The sequence below is a fragment of the Neofelis nebulosa genome, chromosome 6 (assembly GCF_028018385.1).
Source record: "Neofelis nebulosa isolate mNeoNeb1 chromosome 6, mNeoNeb1.pri, whole genome shotgun sequence".
In the NCBI taxonomy this organism is placed as follows: Eukaryota; Metazoa; Chordata; class Mammalia; order Carnivora; family Felidae; genus Neofelis; species Neofelis nebulosa.
Genome location: NC_080787.1, coordinates 140,126,842 through 140,144,549, shown reverse-complemented (window position 1 = coordinate 140,144,549; position 17,708 = coordinate 140,126,842). Strand labels below are relative to the sequence as shown.

At 41.6% G+C, this 17,708-nt stretch overlaps 1 protein-coding gene across 6 annotated transcripts in view; it reads right to left on the bottom strand.

Moving 5' to 3' along the window:
• Positions 1 to 17,708, bottom strand: part of CCDC170 (coiled-coil domain containing 170) — a 105,595-nt gene that overhangs the window by 46,149 nt on the left and 41,738 nt on the right. For 3 of the 6 annotated variants that reach the window (XM_058735665.1, XM_058735664.1, XM_058735663.1), the window contains exons 2-5: positions 16,468 to 16,596; positions 14,184 to 14,440; positions 9,667 to 9,811; positions 4,551 to 4,736 (exon numbers count right to left, since the gene is read on the bottom strand). In XM_058735665.1, the coding sequence (XP_058591648.1) occupies positions 4,551 to 4,736; positions 9,667 to 9,811; positions 14,184 to 14,440; positions 16,468 to 16,596 (717 nt within the window). The remainder of the gene's footprint in view (positions 1 to 4,550; positions 4,737 to 9,666; positions 9,812 to 14,183; positions 14,441 to 16,467; positions 16,597 to 17,708) is intronic. The other 3 variants (XM_058735666.1, XM_058735667.1, XM_058735668.1) reach the window with 2 other exon arrangements.

Sequence of the window (17,708 nt, the reverse complement as noted above, 5' to 3'; positions counted from 1 at the left end):
TCTTCAATTTCTTTAGTAATTTATCCTACCTAGTAAGTCCTTACTTCCAGAAACTTATTTCCATATGCGTATACTCTTAAAATAATGTTACGTTTCTTTGGATCCCTGGGTAAAAGTAAATAACTGGAAAAGGAAATAAAAACACTGAGCATCTTCAGGTGATGGGCATGTCCTGAGTACTTCATGTATATCATTCAATGCTAAAACTAATTGTAAGAGATAGATCCTTAAGTTATTTTTTTATTTTACAGACAAAAAAAAAAAAAAACTGAGGTTCAAGGAGGTAAGGTTGTATGCCTCAGATCACATAGTCAAATGATTCTGGAGCCTGGATAAAAACCTGAGAGCCTAGCCTCATAACCACTCCACTCCCTGTTTACTGTCTCATGCTGTTCTCTCTTACATTTACTGCTTCAGGGTAACACACCAGAGAAGCAGAGGGGACATCCTTCCAAACCAGACCTGCCTAATTCCAAAACCAATATTCTTTCTTAGCTTCAATTCTAGCTACCAGAATTAAAAGAAAATGTGAACAGTGTGAAGAAAAAGGCGCCGTCTGAAATCCCATATGTAAATTTAATTTCTGATCCACTGAGCTGAACTTGTACAGTCTATGGTAAACGTATGTGTAGCTTGTGTAGGTAAAGTGCCTATGTCTTTCAACACTGAATTATTTCAAAATAACCAAAAGAAAAGGTGCCAATCTTTGACAGTTGTTAAAACATACTTCAATACTAACTACTAAAGATTTTTAAACAATATAATTTCCACATATGTAATAAATCACCTGGATTTTTATTTGGGAAATTTTTTTTATAAAGTAACCTAAATAGAGTAATTAAGAAAGTCAGAAAAATTGAGTTTGGTAAAAACAGCACCACAGCCGGTGGAAACCACTACTTCTGCAGTCATTCTGGGCTTCGCTAATAAAGTAAGTTTCCTACCTCAAAAACAGAGCTTTAGAAAGCATTATGAAGATTCTTCCTGAGGCCATTAATGTGTCAGCAAAACCACTAGTCAGTATTTTTCAGCAGTAAATCTTTGGAGTCATAATCCTATGAATGAGCACTTTATTAAAGACCTCAAGTTTTTTTACTGCCCGTATTTTTTTTTACAATTTTTATTATTTTGGCAGGAACTTCATCCCAAAATGAATGTGTTTCCAGGTCTGAACAACATTGCATCATTTACAAGTTAAGATACATATAAGAAAAGGAATAAGTTTTTCTGATGTGCTCTTATAACACATTTTCATTTCCTACTGCTAATCTTCAGGTGTGCATTTTCATAAATAAACATTAAATTCTTCCTAATTTTCAAGGCTTGATAACTTAACAATTACTATTTGTGATTGAAGTTATTCATTCACTGAGGAAATCTGCATAACTACAAATTGTTGTAGTTCCACTGACAAATAAGTTTTAGCATCAGACTGGTATGCAGGTTATAGCTGTGAATATACATGTAAAGGGATTATTGTTAACAGCATAATAATTTAATGACCCAAATCCCAGCTTTGCTACTTAATAGCTATGTGAACTTGAGCAAAGTACATAACTTCTTTGAGCACTTAGCACGACTATGCTAATGGTAAGTGATGTATAAACAGTGACTATTATATCGCTGATAGTATTACAGTAAAAAATCTGTAAAAAAAAAAAAAAAAGAAGGGGGGGGTTAGGTGCCTGGGTGGCTCAGTCAGTTGAGCGCCCAACTCTTGATTTTGGCTCAGATCATCATCCCAAGGTTGTGGGATCGAGCCTTGTGTCAGGCTCTGTACTGAGCATGCAGCCTGCTTAAGATTCTCTCTCTCTCTCTCTCTCTCTCCCTTCCTCCCTCTCTCTCTCGCTCTCTAGGCACGCCTGGGTGGTTCAGTTGGTTAAGTGCCAACTTTGGCTCAGGTCATGATCTCACAGTTCGTGGGTTCGAGCCCCACATCAGACAGTGCTGACAGCTCAGAGTCTGGAGCCTGCTTTGGATCCTGTGTCTCCCTCTCTCTCTGCCCCCTCCCCCACTCACGTTCTGTCTGTCTGTCTGTCTCTCTCTCTCTCTCTCAAAAATAAAGTAAACATTAAAAAAAATGTCTCTTTCTCTCTGTCCGCCCTCTGCTCCTCCCCCACTCCCACTCAAATACTCTCCCTCCTCTCCCTCTCTCTAAAGTTAAATAAATAAATAAATAAAGTAAGAAACCTGAGAGACTTAAACTTCACTCAGAAGTCTTACTGGTAGGTAAGAGATTAAAAGCGTAATTTTGAAATAACTTTTTATATATTGAAAGGCAAAGCAGCAAATAAGTAAATATTATGATTAAGATTCAAAACATACTACTATAAAACAAAAGATATTTTAAAAACTCTAAATATCACTTTTAATTTAAAATACCAGTATTGGGGCGCCTGGGTGGCGCAGTCGGTTGGGCGTCCGACTTCAGCCAGGTCACGATCTCGCGGTCCGTGAGTTCGAGCCCCGCGTCAGGCTCTGGGCTGATGGCTCGGAGCCTGGAGCCTGTTTCCGATTCTGTGTCTCCCTCTCTCTCTGCCCCTGCCCCGTTCATGCTCTGTCTCTCTCTGTCCCAAAAATAAATAAATGTTGAAAAAAAAAATTTTTTAAATACCAGTATTACTTTATTACTAAAACGTACTTCTAGCTCTGTCCACTGAAAGAAATGACATCCCAACAGCAATGAACACACCGAAAGCCTAACTCTTGGCTTTCAGCACCATCCTCCAGGAAAAGGCACCAAAGCTCCCTAAAGAATAGGTTGATTGTAGTTCCGTGGTCTGAAAGACCCTAAGATGTCATGTGTTCTGTCAGAAAAAGCAAGGAAATGTTAAAAGACTAAAGGGATGAGGTTCAAGGTCACAGAGACCATCCTGAAGGGGCTGCTGCTGCTGGGCCGATTCAGTGAATTTGGAGCACCAAAAAAAATAAAAATAAATAGTCACTGACTATACCAATAAGTAAATAAAAATCCATGTGTCCACAGAACTGAAAAGAAAAGGAATAAAAAGCTTTTCTTTACAGAAGAATGCCAGCTGATAAGCAAAAGGAGTGGTAAGATTAGAATATTACCTTTTTGCCACCCCCGAGGTAATTAATCCAGGCAAGAATCAACGATGATAACACCACTTGGTAAAGTCAATGGGGAACAGAAATAACCTGCCAATTATCAGGAATAATCTACCCAGAGATAGCTTACTTAACTACAAAAGGAAAAAACGTACCTTTATGCTACAAAGAGCAAACAGTGGCAGCAACAAGGAACGATCTAGCATTCATTACTTGCCTGTGATACAAAGTACACACCTTCACCTTTGAACTACCCTTGCCGAAAATATTTAACCTGAATCCAATCCAGTCATTACCTAATTTTAAACCACATCTCCTTTATCACTTGTCTTCTATGTATTTTGTTAAGGGATTGCACTGGCTCACTTTCACTTGTGAAAACTCATCGTTATTATTAATCCCATGATCAGTTTCTTTGTCTCAAAAATATAAAAATATAATTGAAGGGTTCTATGACGTTAAAAAGCATATAGTATTTATTTGCATGCTCAAACAAGTTTTAGGTAATTTGAAGAGATCAAGCAATTGATTGTGTAAATAAAAGGTCAGAATTAAGAGATGCTTCCTTTTAACTGTCTCTCTCTAAATAATACCTACAACCCTTGACCCCGCAAGTATACCCTTAGGGTTTTGTCTTACTGATACATTCTCATGCATGACAATATAAGATTATTCATAGCAACCTTGTTTATAATAGTGCGTGGTATATTACCATTTTGTGTTAAAAATAAAAAGAGAAAAATATAATGTAGAGCATGCTTCCATTTGTATTAAAATTAAATAAAAAGAGAGTGCCTGTGTGGCCCAGTCAGTTGAGCGTCCAACTCTTGATCTTGGCTCAGGTCCTGATCTGGAGGTTCGTGCGATCGAGCCCATGACCTGGTCTACGCTAACAGCTCCCTGTTTCAGATATTCTCTCTCTCTCTCTTCCCCTCCCCTACTCACTCACTCTGTCTCTCTCAAATTAAATAAATTTAAAAAACTAAATAAAAAGAACACATATATACGTGTATATAGAATATTTCTAGAAAAGTATATAAAAAATTGTTAACAGGGGTTGCCTCTGCGAACAACTGGGTGGCCAGAGGCAGTGGGTGCAGGGAAGACTTTCCCCATACACCCTTATGTCCATTTAGAATTTTGAACTTCAGAATGTTGATGCATTACCTACTTGTTAAAAAAAAAATTAATGTTTGAAGTTTTAAGATCCTTAGAGTCTAACTAAAGTAGGGCACATTCTCTACAAACTCTACGTTTGAATGTGTCGTATTTCTTTTTTTTTTTCTAATTAGACAAAAATGTGTATCAAATGGCCCGTTCAGGTCACTGAGTCCCGTGCTGCCCCTGCCCCCAGCCCGCCTGCTGACAGCAGCCCTTTGAAACTGTGGCCAGTAACGCTAGTGTGCTCGCCCACATCTGGTTTTCAATTTCTGCTTCATAAACACCATCACAGATGCACACGCACACTTCACATACTGTACCTGGCCCAGCTTGTCTTTCTCTTCAGTGCAGGAGGCAGCTTTTTTCTGCGCTCTGTTTACTTCTGAAACCAGCCTCATGATGGTTTCTCTGCTAGCTTTTGCTTCCATCTCATGGACATTCACAGTCTCTTCAAGAGTAACAATTTGTCCTTTTACGAATGCATTTTCCTTGCACAGTTCTCTGAGCTGAAGAGGAAGCAATTACAGTTGTCCTGTAAAAATGAACAATTTGAAACCACTTCCTCTAAGCACCTCTGATCTACATACCCCACTGACTGCGTTACCCAGACGAGTGCAAGCAGGGTCCCTCCATTCACTCAAAGGAGCACATTTTCAAAAGCAGCCTCTACACTCTGTTGTTATGAGCAGACCCACAGATCAAATTAAAATTAATCAAGAGATAGCCACAGAGCAACACGGAGGACAGTCCTGCCAAATGCTTCCCGACAGAGCGAGTGACAGAGCAAGCGTCAGCAAGCCCCTGGCTTCAGTAATCTGGGGGAGCTGATATTCTACAGAGATTCCAGTAGGTGAGGAAGCAAGGGAGTTCTATTCTGCCCCCATCTCATGGCACCAACTGCCTCCAAGGCACTACCTGGCACGGGGCGGGGGGGTGGGGGGGAGCCCTACGGAGATGAAAGCAGGATTCTCCTTTGAAAAAGAAAATCCTTCTAATTAATATCAGCATAGAAAAATCTGGAATAACACGCTCAAGCAGTGGTTATCAGTGGGATTAGGAGAACTTTTCACTCTGTGTTGTTGTGCATTTGGGTTGTTAGCTGGAAGCATTAATAAGATTTGTAAGAAGTATGAGGAGGGACAATGAAATCAGACAGGATCCTTGGTCCCGAGGAACAAGCCCCCCACCCCCATCCCACCCCCTCTGCACAGCTCAGTGGGTAAGGCCCTGAGGACGCCCATGGGAAGGGCTGAGACTTCACACTCCCGAGTCAGCATTTGTGTTAGGGCTCTGGGGGGAAGTGACCCATCCTTAAGCCTCAGAGCTTTGTCAACGTGGTGCCCTGCTCCCACCTCAGGGCTGTTTCCTCTTTCCTGAGGAAATACTGTTCCGCCTGTGTGTACACTCAGTCCCCAACAGCTTCCAAAAGTCCCCACCTCAGAGGGGCGCTCCTTGGTCAGTCTACTACACTAACCTCCCACACCTCTAACCTGCCTCCCTCTGTATTTCCACATCCCGACTGGTTTTTTGTCACCTTTTCCTACATGGCAGAATACTACATATTTATTTCCCCCTCATCTTTATCTCACAATAACGAAAGCTCTAGGAGAGCACAGACTCAGTCTTATCTCATTCACTGCCACACCACCAGCGCCCAGAACCGTGTCCAGCATATAGTAGTCACTCACTAAATATCTGCGAAATGGACAAATGCCAAATAAGTCTCCTTGGAATGCCTCCTTGGTTTCCTGGGAGTGCACATGCACATTAGGAGAGCTTTAAAAATGAGAAAGTGGAGGCACCTGGGTGGTGCACTCGGTTAAGCATCTGACTCGATCTCAGCTCAGGTCATGATGTCACAGTTCATGAGTTCAAGTCTCACATCAGGCTCTGCGCTGATGGTGCAGAGACTGCTTGGGATTCTGGCTCTCCTTCTCTCTGCCCCTCCCACACATGTGTGCGTGCAAATAAATACATAAACTTTAAAAGCCAAAATAAATAAATAAACTTAAAAGAAAAATAAAAGTGAGGACACAGCTTTGAAACCGAAGGAGTGCTTTTGTCCCACTTCTCAGGGGAACACCTCGTGAGTGTTGATCAAAACAGCAACCTTTGTGCACCTTGACCAGTGATTTTCTTTTTTAAATACCTGCTCACGTATTGGGGATGCTAAAGCCCTAGGATCCCAATATGTGTTTTAAAATACAGTTTCTATCACTCTTCGGGTATGCTGAGGCCAACAGATCCGGAGAGAGCTGCCGCTGAAAAAGAGTCTGTTACTCAGTGCTCAAGAAGAGGGGGCAGGCCACACCACACGAGGCCACACGGGGAACAGCCAGGTCAGTCAGGAGACACAGAGAAGCAACAGAAAACAGGGGCAAGTCTTTGTGGCAGTTTCCACAGGAAGGAATGAGCAAGGTGGGGTACGCAGGCTTGGGATTGGCTAGTTTGAATAACTGCAGGAGCGCAGGGGTCCCCACTTGTCTGGTGCCCAGCCCCGCGGTGATTAGGGAAGGGGGGCAGTGGCCCAGAGGGTAGAGCCTGAGAGAGCGAAGGGCAGGGATGTGGGAGTGGTTGGTTTGCACAGGAAAACCATGCTCCCAGGAGCCTCTTTTACGAGGAACTGGTTAACCCCGGGAGACAGTCTCTCCCGGGTCAGCAAGGCCCCACATGTCAAAGCATCTGGAAAACAGAAGATCATAAGGCATAATGAATGCAGCACCGACACCCGGATTAGCACCTGGAGACGGTCTCTGATGTGAGGAAAGGGGGTCATGAAAGAAGGAGTTTTTTCATTCTCTTTGCTTCTCCCTATCACTTGGCTTTAAAAATAATCCCCCAAATGACCCTGCACAGGGGACTTTGACATCCAGGCTCCCAGTCACAGTTGAGCAACCGGGAGGGGGAAGAGATGTGCCCAGCACCCTGGAGCTCATCGGGTGGACTCTAGGCCTGGACTATCGAAACCCATCGGTGAAGAGGAACACTTCCCGAAGGAAAATAAGATTATTCTGCAGCTGTCAGCCAGTGCAGTTGGGAAGCTTATTCCTACAACTTTGAGGCATGGTCTTTAAGACTGGCAGCATGGGGGCACCTGGGGGTGTCAGTTGGTTAAGTGTCCGACTCTTGGTTTTGGCTCAGGTCATGATCTCATGGTCTGTGGGTCAGAGCCCTAAGTCAGGCTCTGCACTGACAGCGAGGAGCCTGCTTGGGATTCTCTGTCTCCCTCTCTCTCAGCCCCTCCCCCGCTTATGCCCACGTGTGCTCTCTGTAAAAAATAAATAAACTTAATTTTAAAAAGTGGGCAGATGGGGTGCCTGGGTGGCTCAGTCGGTTAAGCAACTGACTTCAGCTCAGGTCATGAATTCATGGTTCCTGGGTTCGAGCCCCACATCCGGCTCTGTGCTGACAGCTCAGAGCCTGGAGCCTCCTTTGGATTCTGTGTCTCCCTCTCTCTCTGCCCCTCCTCCACTTGTGTTCTGCCTCTCTCTCTCAAAAATAAATTTAAAAATGTAAAAAGAAATATCTTTAAATGGGCAGAGGACATGAATAGCCATTTTTCCGAAGATGACCATCAGACACATGAAAAGATGTTCATCGTCATGAATTATCCAGGGAATACAAATCAAAGGCACAATGAGATTTCACTTTACATCCATCAGAATGGCTAATATCAAAACGATAAAAAATAACTATTAGTGAGGATGTGGAGAAAAAGGAACACTTGTGCACTATGGGTGGGCATGTAAATTGGTGCAGTCACTGTGGAAAAACAGTCTGGAGGTTCCTCAAAAAATTAAAAATAGATTTACCATATGACTGAGGATTCCACTTCTCAGTATTTATCCCCCCAAAATAAAAACACTATTTAAAAACATATATGTACCCATATGTACACTGAAGCATTATTTACAATAACCAAGAGAGGGAAACAACCTAAGTGTCCATCAACAGATGAATAAAGATGTGAGACTATATAAATGTATAATATTATAGGGGCGCCTGGGTGGCTCAGTCGGTTAAGCGGCCGACTTTGGCTCAGGTCATGATCTAGCGGTCCGTGAGTTCGAGCCCCGCGTCGGGCTCTGTGCTGACAACTCAGAGCCTGGAGCCTGTTTCAGATTCTGTGTCTCCCTCTCTCTGACCCTCCCCCATTCATGCTCTGTCTCTGTCTCAAAAATAAATAAATGTTAAAAAAAACGTATATTATATATCATATAATATAATAATAATTCTAGTATATATATAATAGACCACTACTCAGCCATAAAAGAGAATGAAATTTTGCCATTTGTGACAGCATGGATGGACTTAGAGCGTATTATACTAAGTGAAATAAGTCAGAGAAAGACAAATACTCTGATTTCACTTACATGTGGAATCTAAAAAACGGAACACATGAACAAACAAAACAAAAAGGCTCATGTATATGGAGAACAGAATGGTTGTTACCAACGGGGAGGGGATTGGGGGGACGGTGAAATGGGTAAAAGGGGGTGAGAGGTACAGACTTCCAGCTGTGAAATGAATAGGTCATAAAGATGTGGGGTGAAGTAAGGTGACTACAGTCAATGGTATTTAGTACATATTTGAAAACTGCAGGCAAGCAGATCTTGAAAGTTCTCATCACAAGAAAAAAATAATAAAATTTCTGTAACTTTTTCTGGTGACAGATGGGGACTAGATTTACTATGGTGATCATTTCACAATGTATATAAGTATCGAATCATTAGGCTGTACATCTGGAACTAATATAATATTGCATGTCAATTACACCTCAATTTTAATGAAAAAAAGATTGGCTGCAAGGAAATCTGCGAGGAAGCAAGGATATGTAAGGTGTGAAATGAGCAAAGATATGGCGAGAGCCCCAACACTTTCAGGTGCCCTAATGAATCACTATGTGCCAAGTGAATTATTCACTTGATAGAACTAATTTAATCTTACTCATAACCTACTATTAAAGTAGGATTTTTATTATTTGATTTCAACAAAAATTTAAAAAGTACTTTAGAACTAATCTTAACCTTCTACTCAAGAAGTATCCCAAAAATGACACAGTTGGTTTTGGGGGTGTGTGTGTGTGTGGGGGGGTGTGTGTGTGTGTGTGTTTCTGTCTGTAACTAAAAATACTCTCCCCCAAAATACATTGTTAAAATGAATAATTAATCGTATTTGGCAACCTGAACATATTTTAGACAAAAACAATTAATCCTTTGTGGAGGGCAAGTAATCCCAAATAATGTTAGAAAGGACAGTGGAATTGAGTCAGAGAGGTGATTAAGGTTTATCTCAGGTCACACAGTCAAGTAATGCTGTACTTGGGCTACTGTTCCATTCTCCTATCACCCCCACACTCTACCACAACGTTTCCTTTCATGGCACGTGTCAGAATGACCGCTACATTTATCTTCTTTTTCATGTGCATACAAACACCTTTAGAATTAAATCTTCATCTGACGCCTTTTCATTCTTCTTGTCCGGATCTAAGCAGTCACAAAGTTGAGCTAGAAATTCTTCATGTCTCCTGCAATTCTTTGAGACTTGCTTCTTATTCTCTTCATTTTCCTTTAAACACTTTCTATAGGGCGAATTAACAAATAAGTCAAGTTTTAACGCCATACAAGAGATCATTCATCAAACAAAGTTCGAAACTTAAGTTCTCCATAATCCTATCACCATTTTCAACACAATACAGTTTCCCAGACACAGAGCACATCATTGTCATGCAAGCCCCACAAGGGAAGAAGAAAAGTGAAAAACATCCTGGGTATCTACGCTTTGCAGAAATGTAGAAAAATCTTCATGGCATCTTAGATCTGGTAATAGCAAAGGAAACAGACTCTCTGCCTCTTGTCCTCCACCATTTAGGATTTGCAGAAGCAGCAATAAATCTCTAGATCACACATGGATATATATAGTCACGGGTCTCCTTTGGGTTTTCATGAGTAAAAAGGACAGTGCTGCTATATTTCTTTTTTTTTAATATTTTATGTTTATTTATTTTTGAGAGACAGAGAGAGAGCGTGAGTGGGGGAGGGACAGAGAGAGAGAGAGACAGACAGACAGACAGACAGAATCCAAAGCAGGCTCCAGGCTCTGAGCTGTCAGCACAGAGCCAGATGTGGTGCTCGAACTCACAAACCTTGAGATCATGACCTGAGCCAAAGTCGGATGCTTAACCGACTGAGCCACCCAAACACCCCGCTGCTATTTTTCTTCTAGTGCATCATCCTTTGTTTTATTTTCAGACATTACACAGTGATCTATAAGGGTTAGTTAGGGCATTCCCTGGTCCATGGCCAAGCATAACTATAATAAAAAATATATCAGGAGCAGGGGATGCTCCCCCTCTGGAAAAAAAGAGATGTTAAATCACCAGCAAAGACTATTATTAGTTTTCACACATCCAGAGTTTTTAAAGAGTACTGATACGGGCCAGTCAAGGAAAATCAGTTGATAATGCTCTGCTATGAATATTTCATTTCAAATCTCAGATAGGTTTGCTGAAATAGTATGGTCTATTTCTAATGCTTTAAATGTTAGAGACTAAGAGATCATAAAAAAAAATAGACATACTTTAAAGACAAATTAGAATCATTTCAGTAATTTGGTATCATTTTTTCAGTACCCTAGATAATAAACATGATTATTGCTTTCCCTTTTTACCATGTTGAGTGTTTACTGCAAATTCTTTCACTCTATTCAAAGATTAACAAAGCATGTAATTGCATATACTCAAAATCATATCAAATTTCTATTTAGAAAAATGTATAACAATAAAAGACCAACATCAGTATATCTCTAGGTTCTTATTTTCAGCATTTAAAAGGTAATATTTAGTCATCTCTCTGACTCATGAAAGGCACAGTTAATGCTATGATTCTGATGGATTTACATGTATGATTCCACACATTCTCTCCAAGATTTCAATCTTGTTTCTCAATCCTAAGGGTTGCTGAACTATTTCCACTTCTATTCGCATTTCACTTTGACCCAACAAAGTTCCAGGAATCTACCCTAAGGACATAATCACATAAATGTGAAAATATGAATGCACATGAATATTCATTGCATCTTGGTTTATAATAATTTTTTGAGTAGAACTGACCTAAGTGCCTACAGGAAATAGCAAAGAGAACTGGTTAGGTAAGTTACAATATCTCAGGCAATGGGTATCATGGGCTATTAAAAATGATATAATGAATGCCTTTTTAAAATATCTACAATAGGGGCGCCTGGGTGGCTCAGTCGGTTGAGCGTCCGACTTCGGCTCGGGTCACGATCTCACAGTCCGTGAGTTTGAGCCCCGTATCGGGCTCTGGGCTGCTGGCTCAGAGCCTGGAGCCTGCTTCCGATTCTGTGTCTCCCTCTCTCTCTGCCCCTCCCCCGTTCATGCTCTGTCTCTGTCTCAAAAATAAATAAACGTTAAAAAAAAATTTTTTAAATAAAATAAAATAAAATATCTACAATATATTATTCAGTAAAAAATAGTTCATTACATGATATAATTTATGTACAACTATATGAAAACCTGTCCACCAAAATGTTAAGTATCAACTCTTGGAGAATCATAAGGTCTTGAGTAATTTTAATATTTTTGGCAATCTTCTATATTAAAAAAATATTTTTATTACATATCATTTTATTACTCATTTATTTAGTAAATATTGATTGGGTACTTACTATGGACCAAGCCCTATTAAAGATACTCAAGACATAGTAGTAAATAAAACAGATGAACATCCTTGCCCTCATGGAGCTTATGTTCTAGTTGGGAAGATGGACAATCACCAAAATTAATGTATGTAAAATATATACTATGTTATTTAAAAAGCTGGAGAGAAGAAATTAAGCAGGAACGGGGGTGAGAAATATTTGGGGGGGAGCAGGGTAAAATTTTAGATGTGGTCACTCATGGAAGACCTCATAAAAAGGTGACTTCTGAGTGAAGATCTAAAAGGAGCAGAGGGGTAGCCATGCAATACTTGGGGGAAGAGCTTTCCAGGCAAAGGGATTAGCAAGTGTAAAAGTCCTGAGGTAGGATCACACCTGTTATGTTCAAAGGACAGCGAAGGTGGAAAGAATAAGAGAGAGAATGGAAGCAAAACCAGGTCAGGATGAGCCTTCTAGGTCATAGAATATCCTTTGTCTTTACCCTGAGAAGTCATTGAGGATTCGGAGCATAGGACCAAAAAGATCTAATTTGAATGTTTTTATAGGATCACTCTGGCTACGAAGGGCACAGGTGGAAGCAGGAAAATCACTTAGGAGGCTACTACAAAAATCCAGGAGAGAGATGGTAGTCGCTTGAATCGGGTTACTGGCAATTAGGGCAGCAATGGGAAGTACTCAAAATTTAGATTTATTTTGAAGGCAGGGATGATGGGACCTGTTGAAGGATCAGACATGGAGTGTGAAAAAGCAAGAGGACTGAGGATGATTACCAAGACTGTTGGCCTGACGGACTAGAAGAATGGAATTATCACTAAAGGAGACAAGGAAAAGAGCAGGAGGATTCTGTGGAAATAGCAAGAGTTTCGTTTCAGCCATGTTAGGTTTGAGATGTCTGTTGGACATCCACATGGGGATGCTCAGTAGGTAGTAAAACATGTGGGTCTTGACTCTGAGAAGAGATCTAGGCTAGACAGAGACATGTGGGAGTCACTAGCATTTAGATCATCTTAACGTCATGACACAAGATCACCAAGAGAGCGAATTTAGATAGAAACCAGAAGAGATTCGAGGACTGAGTCCCGGGGCACTCCAGTCTTTGGAAGTCGATGAGATGGGAAAAATAAAAGGGACTACAGCAGGGCAGCTAGAGAGGACAGGTACAAAGCAGCCATGTGTAGTATCCTGGCAGTCAGAAGAAGAAACTGGTTCAAGGAGAAAGACCAACTGTGACCGATGTACTGGTGGGTCAAGTAAGATAAAGACTGATCATTTAATCTGTAACATACAGTCACTGGTCACCTTAGTGAGAGGTGTCAGTGGAGTAGACCCAAGAGAGGAGAGGAGAAGAACTGGAGACAGTGAGTCTATACACACATTTGAAGGAGTTTTCCTATAAGCAGAAGGACAAAAAGAGGACAAGAGTTGGAAGTGTTGGGTTTTTTGGGTTTTTTTTAATGTTTATTTTTGAGAGACAGAGACAGAGTGCGAGCGGGGGAGGGACAGAGAGAGAGAGTGAGACACAGAATCTGAGGCAGGCTCCAGGCTCTCAGCTGTCAGCACAGAGCCCGACGCGGGGCTCAAACCCACGGACTGTGAGATCATGACCTGAGCCGAAGTCGGACGCTCAACCGACTAAGGCACCCAGGTGCCCCAGTGTTGGGGTTCTTTTTCAAAGATGGAGTAAGTAAAATAAATATCAAATATCCTATTATTAAAGTTATTTAAGTTATGACACATAGAATTTTAAAGGTATATTTTAGGAACAACTAGTTCCCAGTTTTGTCTCAATAATTACCTTTTGCCAGAACTAAGTGTGGAAAACCCAGATTTCATGAGTTCTCTGCATAAACTGCCAATAAAATCTAATGAGGAGTGTTCGGGGTGGTCTGGAGTGGTCTGGGCTCCTGGGGTATTTTTACAGCCAGCTTCTGAATAAACACCTCCCTCTCTGTGTATTCCACCACCTCTGGTTAAACCTCTACTTACAGAAAATCTTCCAAATTATGTATACAGGCATTTGCAGCCCTAATCAATTGGACATAAACATGCTTAGGACAAGGCCTTGTTTGTCAAGGTTCCTGGTAACATTGAGAAATGAGCTTGAGAAAAATTTTCAAGACTCCAAAGACATTTGAGGTCAATAACGTTTTTCTTCTTCAAATTGAGTTTCAGGGCCAAAGAAGGCAAAACACCAGGACCTTCAAGCGTGTGTCCTGCTATCAGAAGCTAGTATTTTAACGCTAACTCAACTAACAAATACATCGAAATACCCTTACTGTAAGTTCTCGTCTAGTTCCGCAACTTTCTTCTTCAACTCCTGGTTCTCCTTGATTGCGGTGTGAGCTGTGATTTCGGTTCTAATTTTAGAAGTGGCAAGTGCTGCTGATTCTTCTTCCAGCTCCTGAACTCTGTGTCTCAGAGAGGTGAGGAGAGATGATTTTCTAGCATGATTTTCTTTGTAATTCTCCATTTCAGCTTTCAACGCTTGACAGGAGGCTTCTTTCGAAAGCATCTTGGATCGGAGGTCTCGAAGCTAACATAGAAAACCCATAAAAGGAGGAAAAGGATTTCAGTGGCGTAAGGTCGAAGTACCTCTAAGAAACCCAAAACCATGGGGCGCCAGGGTGGCTCAGTTAAGCGTCTGACTTTGGCTCAGGTCATGATCTCACGGTTCCTGAGTTTGAGCCCCATGTCGGGCTCTGTGCTGACAGCTAGGAGCCTGGAGCCTGCTTCAAATTCTGTGTGTCCCTCTCCCTCTGCCCCTCCCCTGCTTGTGCTCTACCTCTCTCTCTCAAATATAAGTAAACATTAAACAAATTTTTTTTAATTTAAAAAAATAAAGAGGGGCGCCTGGGTGGCGCAGTCGGTTAAGCGTCCGACTTCAGCCGGGTCACGATCTCGCGGTCCGTGAGTTCGAGCCCTGCGTCAGGCTCTGGGCTGATGGCTCGGAGCCTGGAGCCTGTTTCCGATTCTGTGTCTCCCTCTCTCTCTGCCCCTCCCCCGTTCATGCTCTGTCTCTCTCTGTCCCAAAAATAAATTAAAAACGTTGAAAAAAAATTTAAAAAAATAAAGAAACCCAAAACTATAATTTCAAATCTCACACGTTTGTACATGACCCAATCCAACTTTTATTTTCTTTTTTTGCTATTTGCGTCTGTATCACCAGATGAGAAATTATGCCTAAAGAATGGACTTCATACTATGTCTCTTTCAAAACCATTGGGGCAATGTCTTGGGAGTGATTCAGTGCCACTCAAGAGACATTTGTGGTGTTTTTTTTGCAAAAAGCAATAAAATATTTTGCAATGGTAATTCATTTTCTAAATCTGTGTTGCTGCTATTGCTGCTGACAGACAATGAAACAAGAAACTTAAAATACTTGTAATTTCATGGCCACAAGTGGTTCCTAAGTAGATACAGACTATTTGACATATCACTGTATTTCTTCCACTTGCCTTCTAGATCCTTATTGTGGGCAATAAAATAATAATAATATAATAACATTTCCAAGAAAAATATGGAAGAAAAGAAAAATCCTTACAAGATGTATACAAAAGAAACATTTTAACTTATGAATTCTGTGCCATCAAAATACTGAACGATGTCTGTGCCCTAATAGGATGTCAGGCCCCCCCATAAGAAAACTTTATGAATGCATGTACTGATTTGGAACCGGGAGTATACATGCATACAATTTTTCGCACACATACAAGGTATCAAATCATCTCTCGGTGAGGTCCCAACAGCCTAGTGAAAACACTAGTTATCTCCCAGGCAAGCCTAAGACTCCCTCAGGGCCACCAGGCTGTGAACAGAATGGACCTAGAGAGACTCTCTCAAGAAACTCCATAATCGACCAGATTCAGCCAGGAGGGTAGATGGATCCCAATCATCATCCTAGAATCTCCCCAGCCAGTCAGAACTACCACTATCCCAGGAATCCAGAATTCCATCCTAAGAGCTCCAGATTGCAAACAGTCCACATTAAAGGAACATATTCAGTAAAATGCCAAAAATGCCCCAAAGCCAAGGCAGCTTCAACCAAAGCCATCAGGTGTCCCCAACTCTCTCAAGGCTGTGAAGCCCCTCTGACTTCCAGAATGTAGCCCATGTCACCTCGCTTTGCACCACGGCAAATGCATAACCTTTCAGGAATTCTCTACAAGGGGAGTAGGTGCACCATAACGGAATAAGTATAACCTTCGCCGAAAGTTGTAAAGCTGTATCCCCCCCTTCCTGTTTCTTAAAGTTTCTTTATTTATTTTGAGAGAGAGAGAGAGAGAGAGAGAGAGAGCATGCACAAGCAGGGGCATGGGGGCGGAGAGGGAAGGAGAGACAGAATCCTTAGCAGGCTCCACGCTGTCAGCACAGAGCCTAACGTGGCACCCGATCCCACAAACCATGAGATCATGACCTGAGCCAAAGTCAAGAGTCAGACGCTCTTGACTGAGCCACCCAAGCAGCCCATCCTAGCCTATGTCTAATCACCTCTACACTCTGCTTCACTCAATAAGAAACTAAAATGGCCCACTTCTGAGTCATGAAGATGCATAATCTTACCTCAGACTGAGCACATTCAAATTTGACCAAAGTTGCAGCAAGGTCACTTCGAGCACTTTCGGCCACATTCCGATAGTGGTGTAACTGCTCCCTAGTGACCGGGACTTCCAAGAGACGGTCGTAAATTTCCTGACAGGGTTCCCCCAAAAGACAAAATATAAAGAAGAGTTTTAAACAGTCTTTTCTGTGCAGCTGTAAAACAACAAGATTAAACACAGAGCATTCTTTGTGGTCCAAACATCTCGAAAATGCTGCCCAGGGAAGTGTCTCATCCAGATCATTTCATTCTCAAAATTCCGAAGGAGGCGGGAGGCAGCCCAGGAACGAATGATGTGCTCCCCAGGATGGCATTTAAGAACTGGCCTTTGCCAGTTTAGAAGGCTTCCTTCCACCCAAGTCAAATGCTATTTGACCTCTTTCCAGAACTGATAGAGTCCACAAAGAACTGTCAGAAGAGACGCGATGTGACAAGGTCCACAGCAAAGAGGGAATTTTCATTGTCCTTACGTTTCCAGGTAACAAAAATCATCAATTCATCTCATCTTTTGAATAAAGTGTGCCATGTGTTTATCAAAGAGATCATGTGAGTTCAAAGTAAAAGACGGTCCCCTTCGTAATTATTCACGATACCACTTATTCTCAACCTCACAGCCTATCTCAAGGTCACGATGGTGACTCAGATGAATGCAGAACATCGGTGATCGCACGGCAGTGCCTGGGAGTCTCTGTGGAGACTCAGCTCCGCTGATGGCTGCCAGTGCAGAAATGTGGATCCCAAAGTGGCCAAATTTTTTCCAATTTTTCAAGCAAGTCATATATCCAGACTTTTTGAAGTAAAAATTCCCAGTTTTTGCAACTTGGCAACTAATTTAAATGTTTAAAAAAGAAACACCGTGTGATCCAAATAAACACATCTGCAGAGCAGATTTGATGGGTTTGGCCTGTGGGTCATAGTCTGTAACCTCTCCTTCTGTTTCTGTCTTACTCAGAATTATTCCTGAGCTTGGATGGATACCTCTGCCGACCTCTGTGAAGTTTCCAGGGCCTGTGGTCTTTGTGAAAGACATATAGGAGAGCCATTCATTTTTGAAGAAATACGAAAGGGGTCACATAAAGGAGGGTTTCCTGGAATTATCTAAGAGGCCTCAGAGGACACACTAGTAAAACTGGCTTATGGCTGCCCAGCTACTGAACTGCCAAAGACTACTGTTTGGAAATATTCATGAATGCAAAAGTCATCT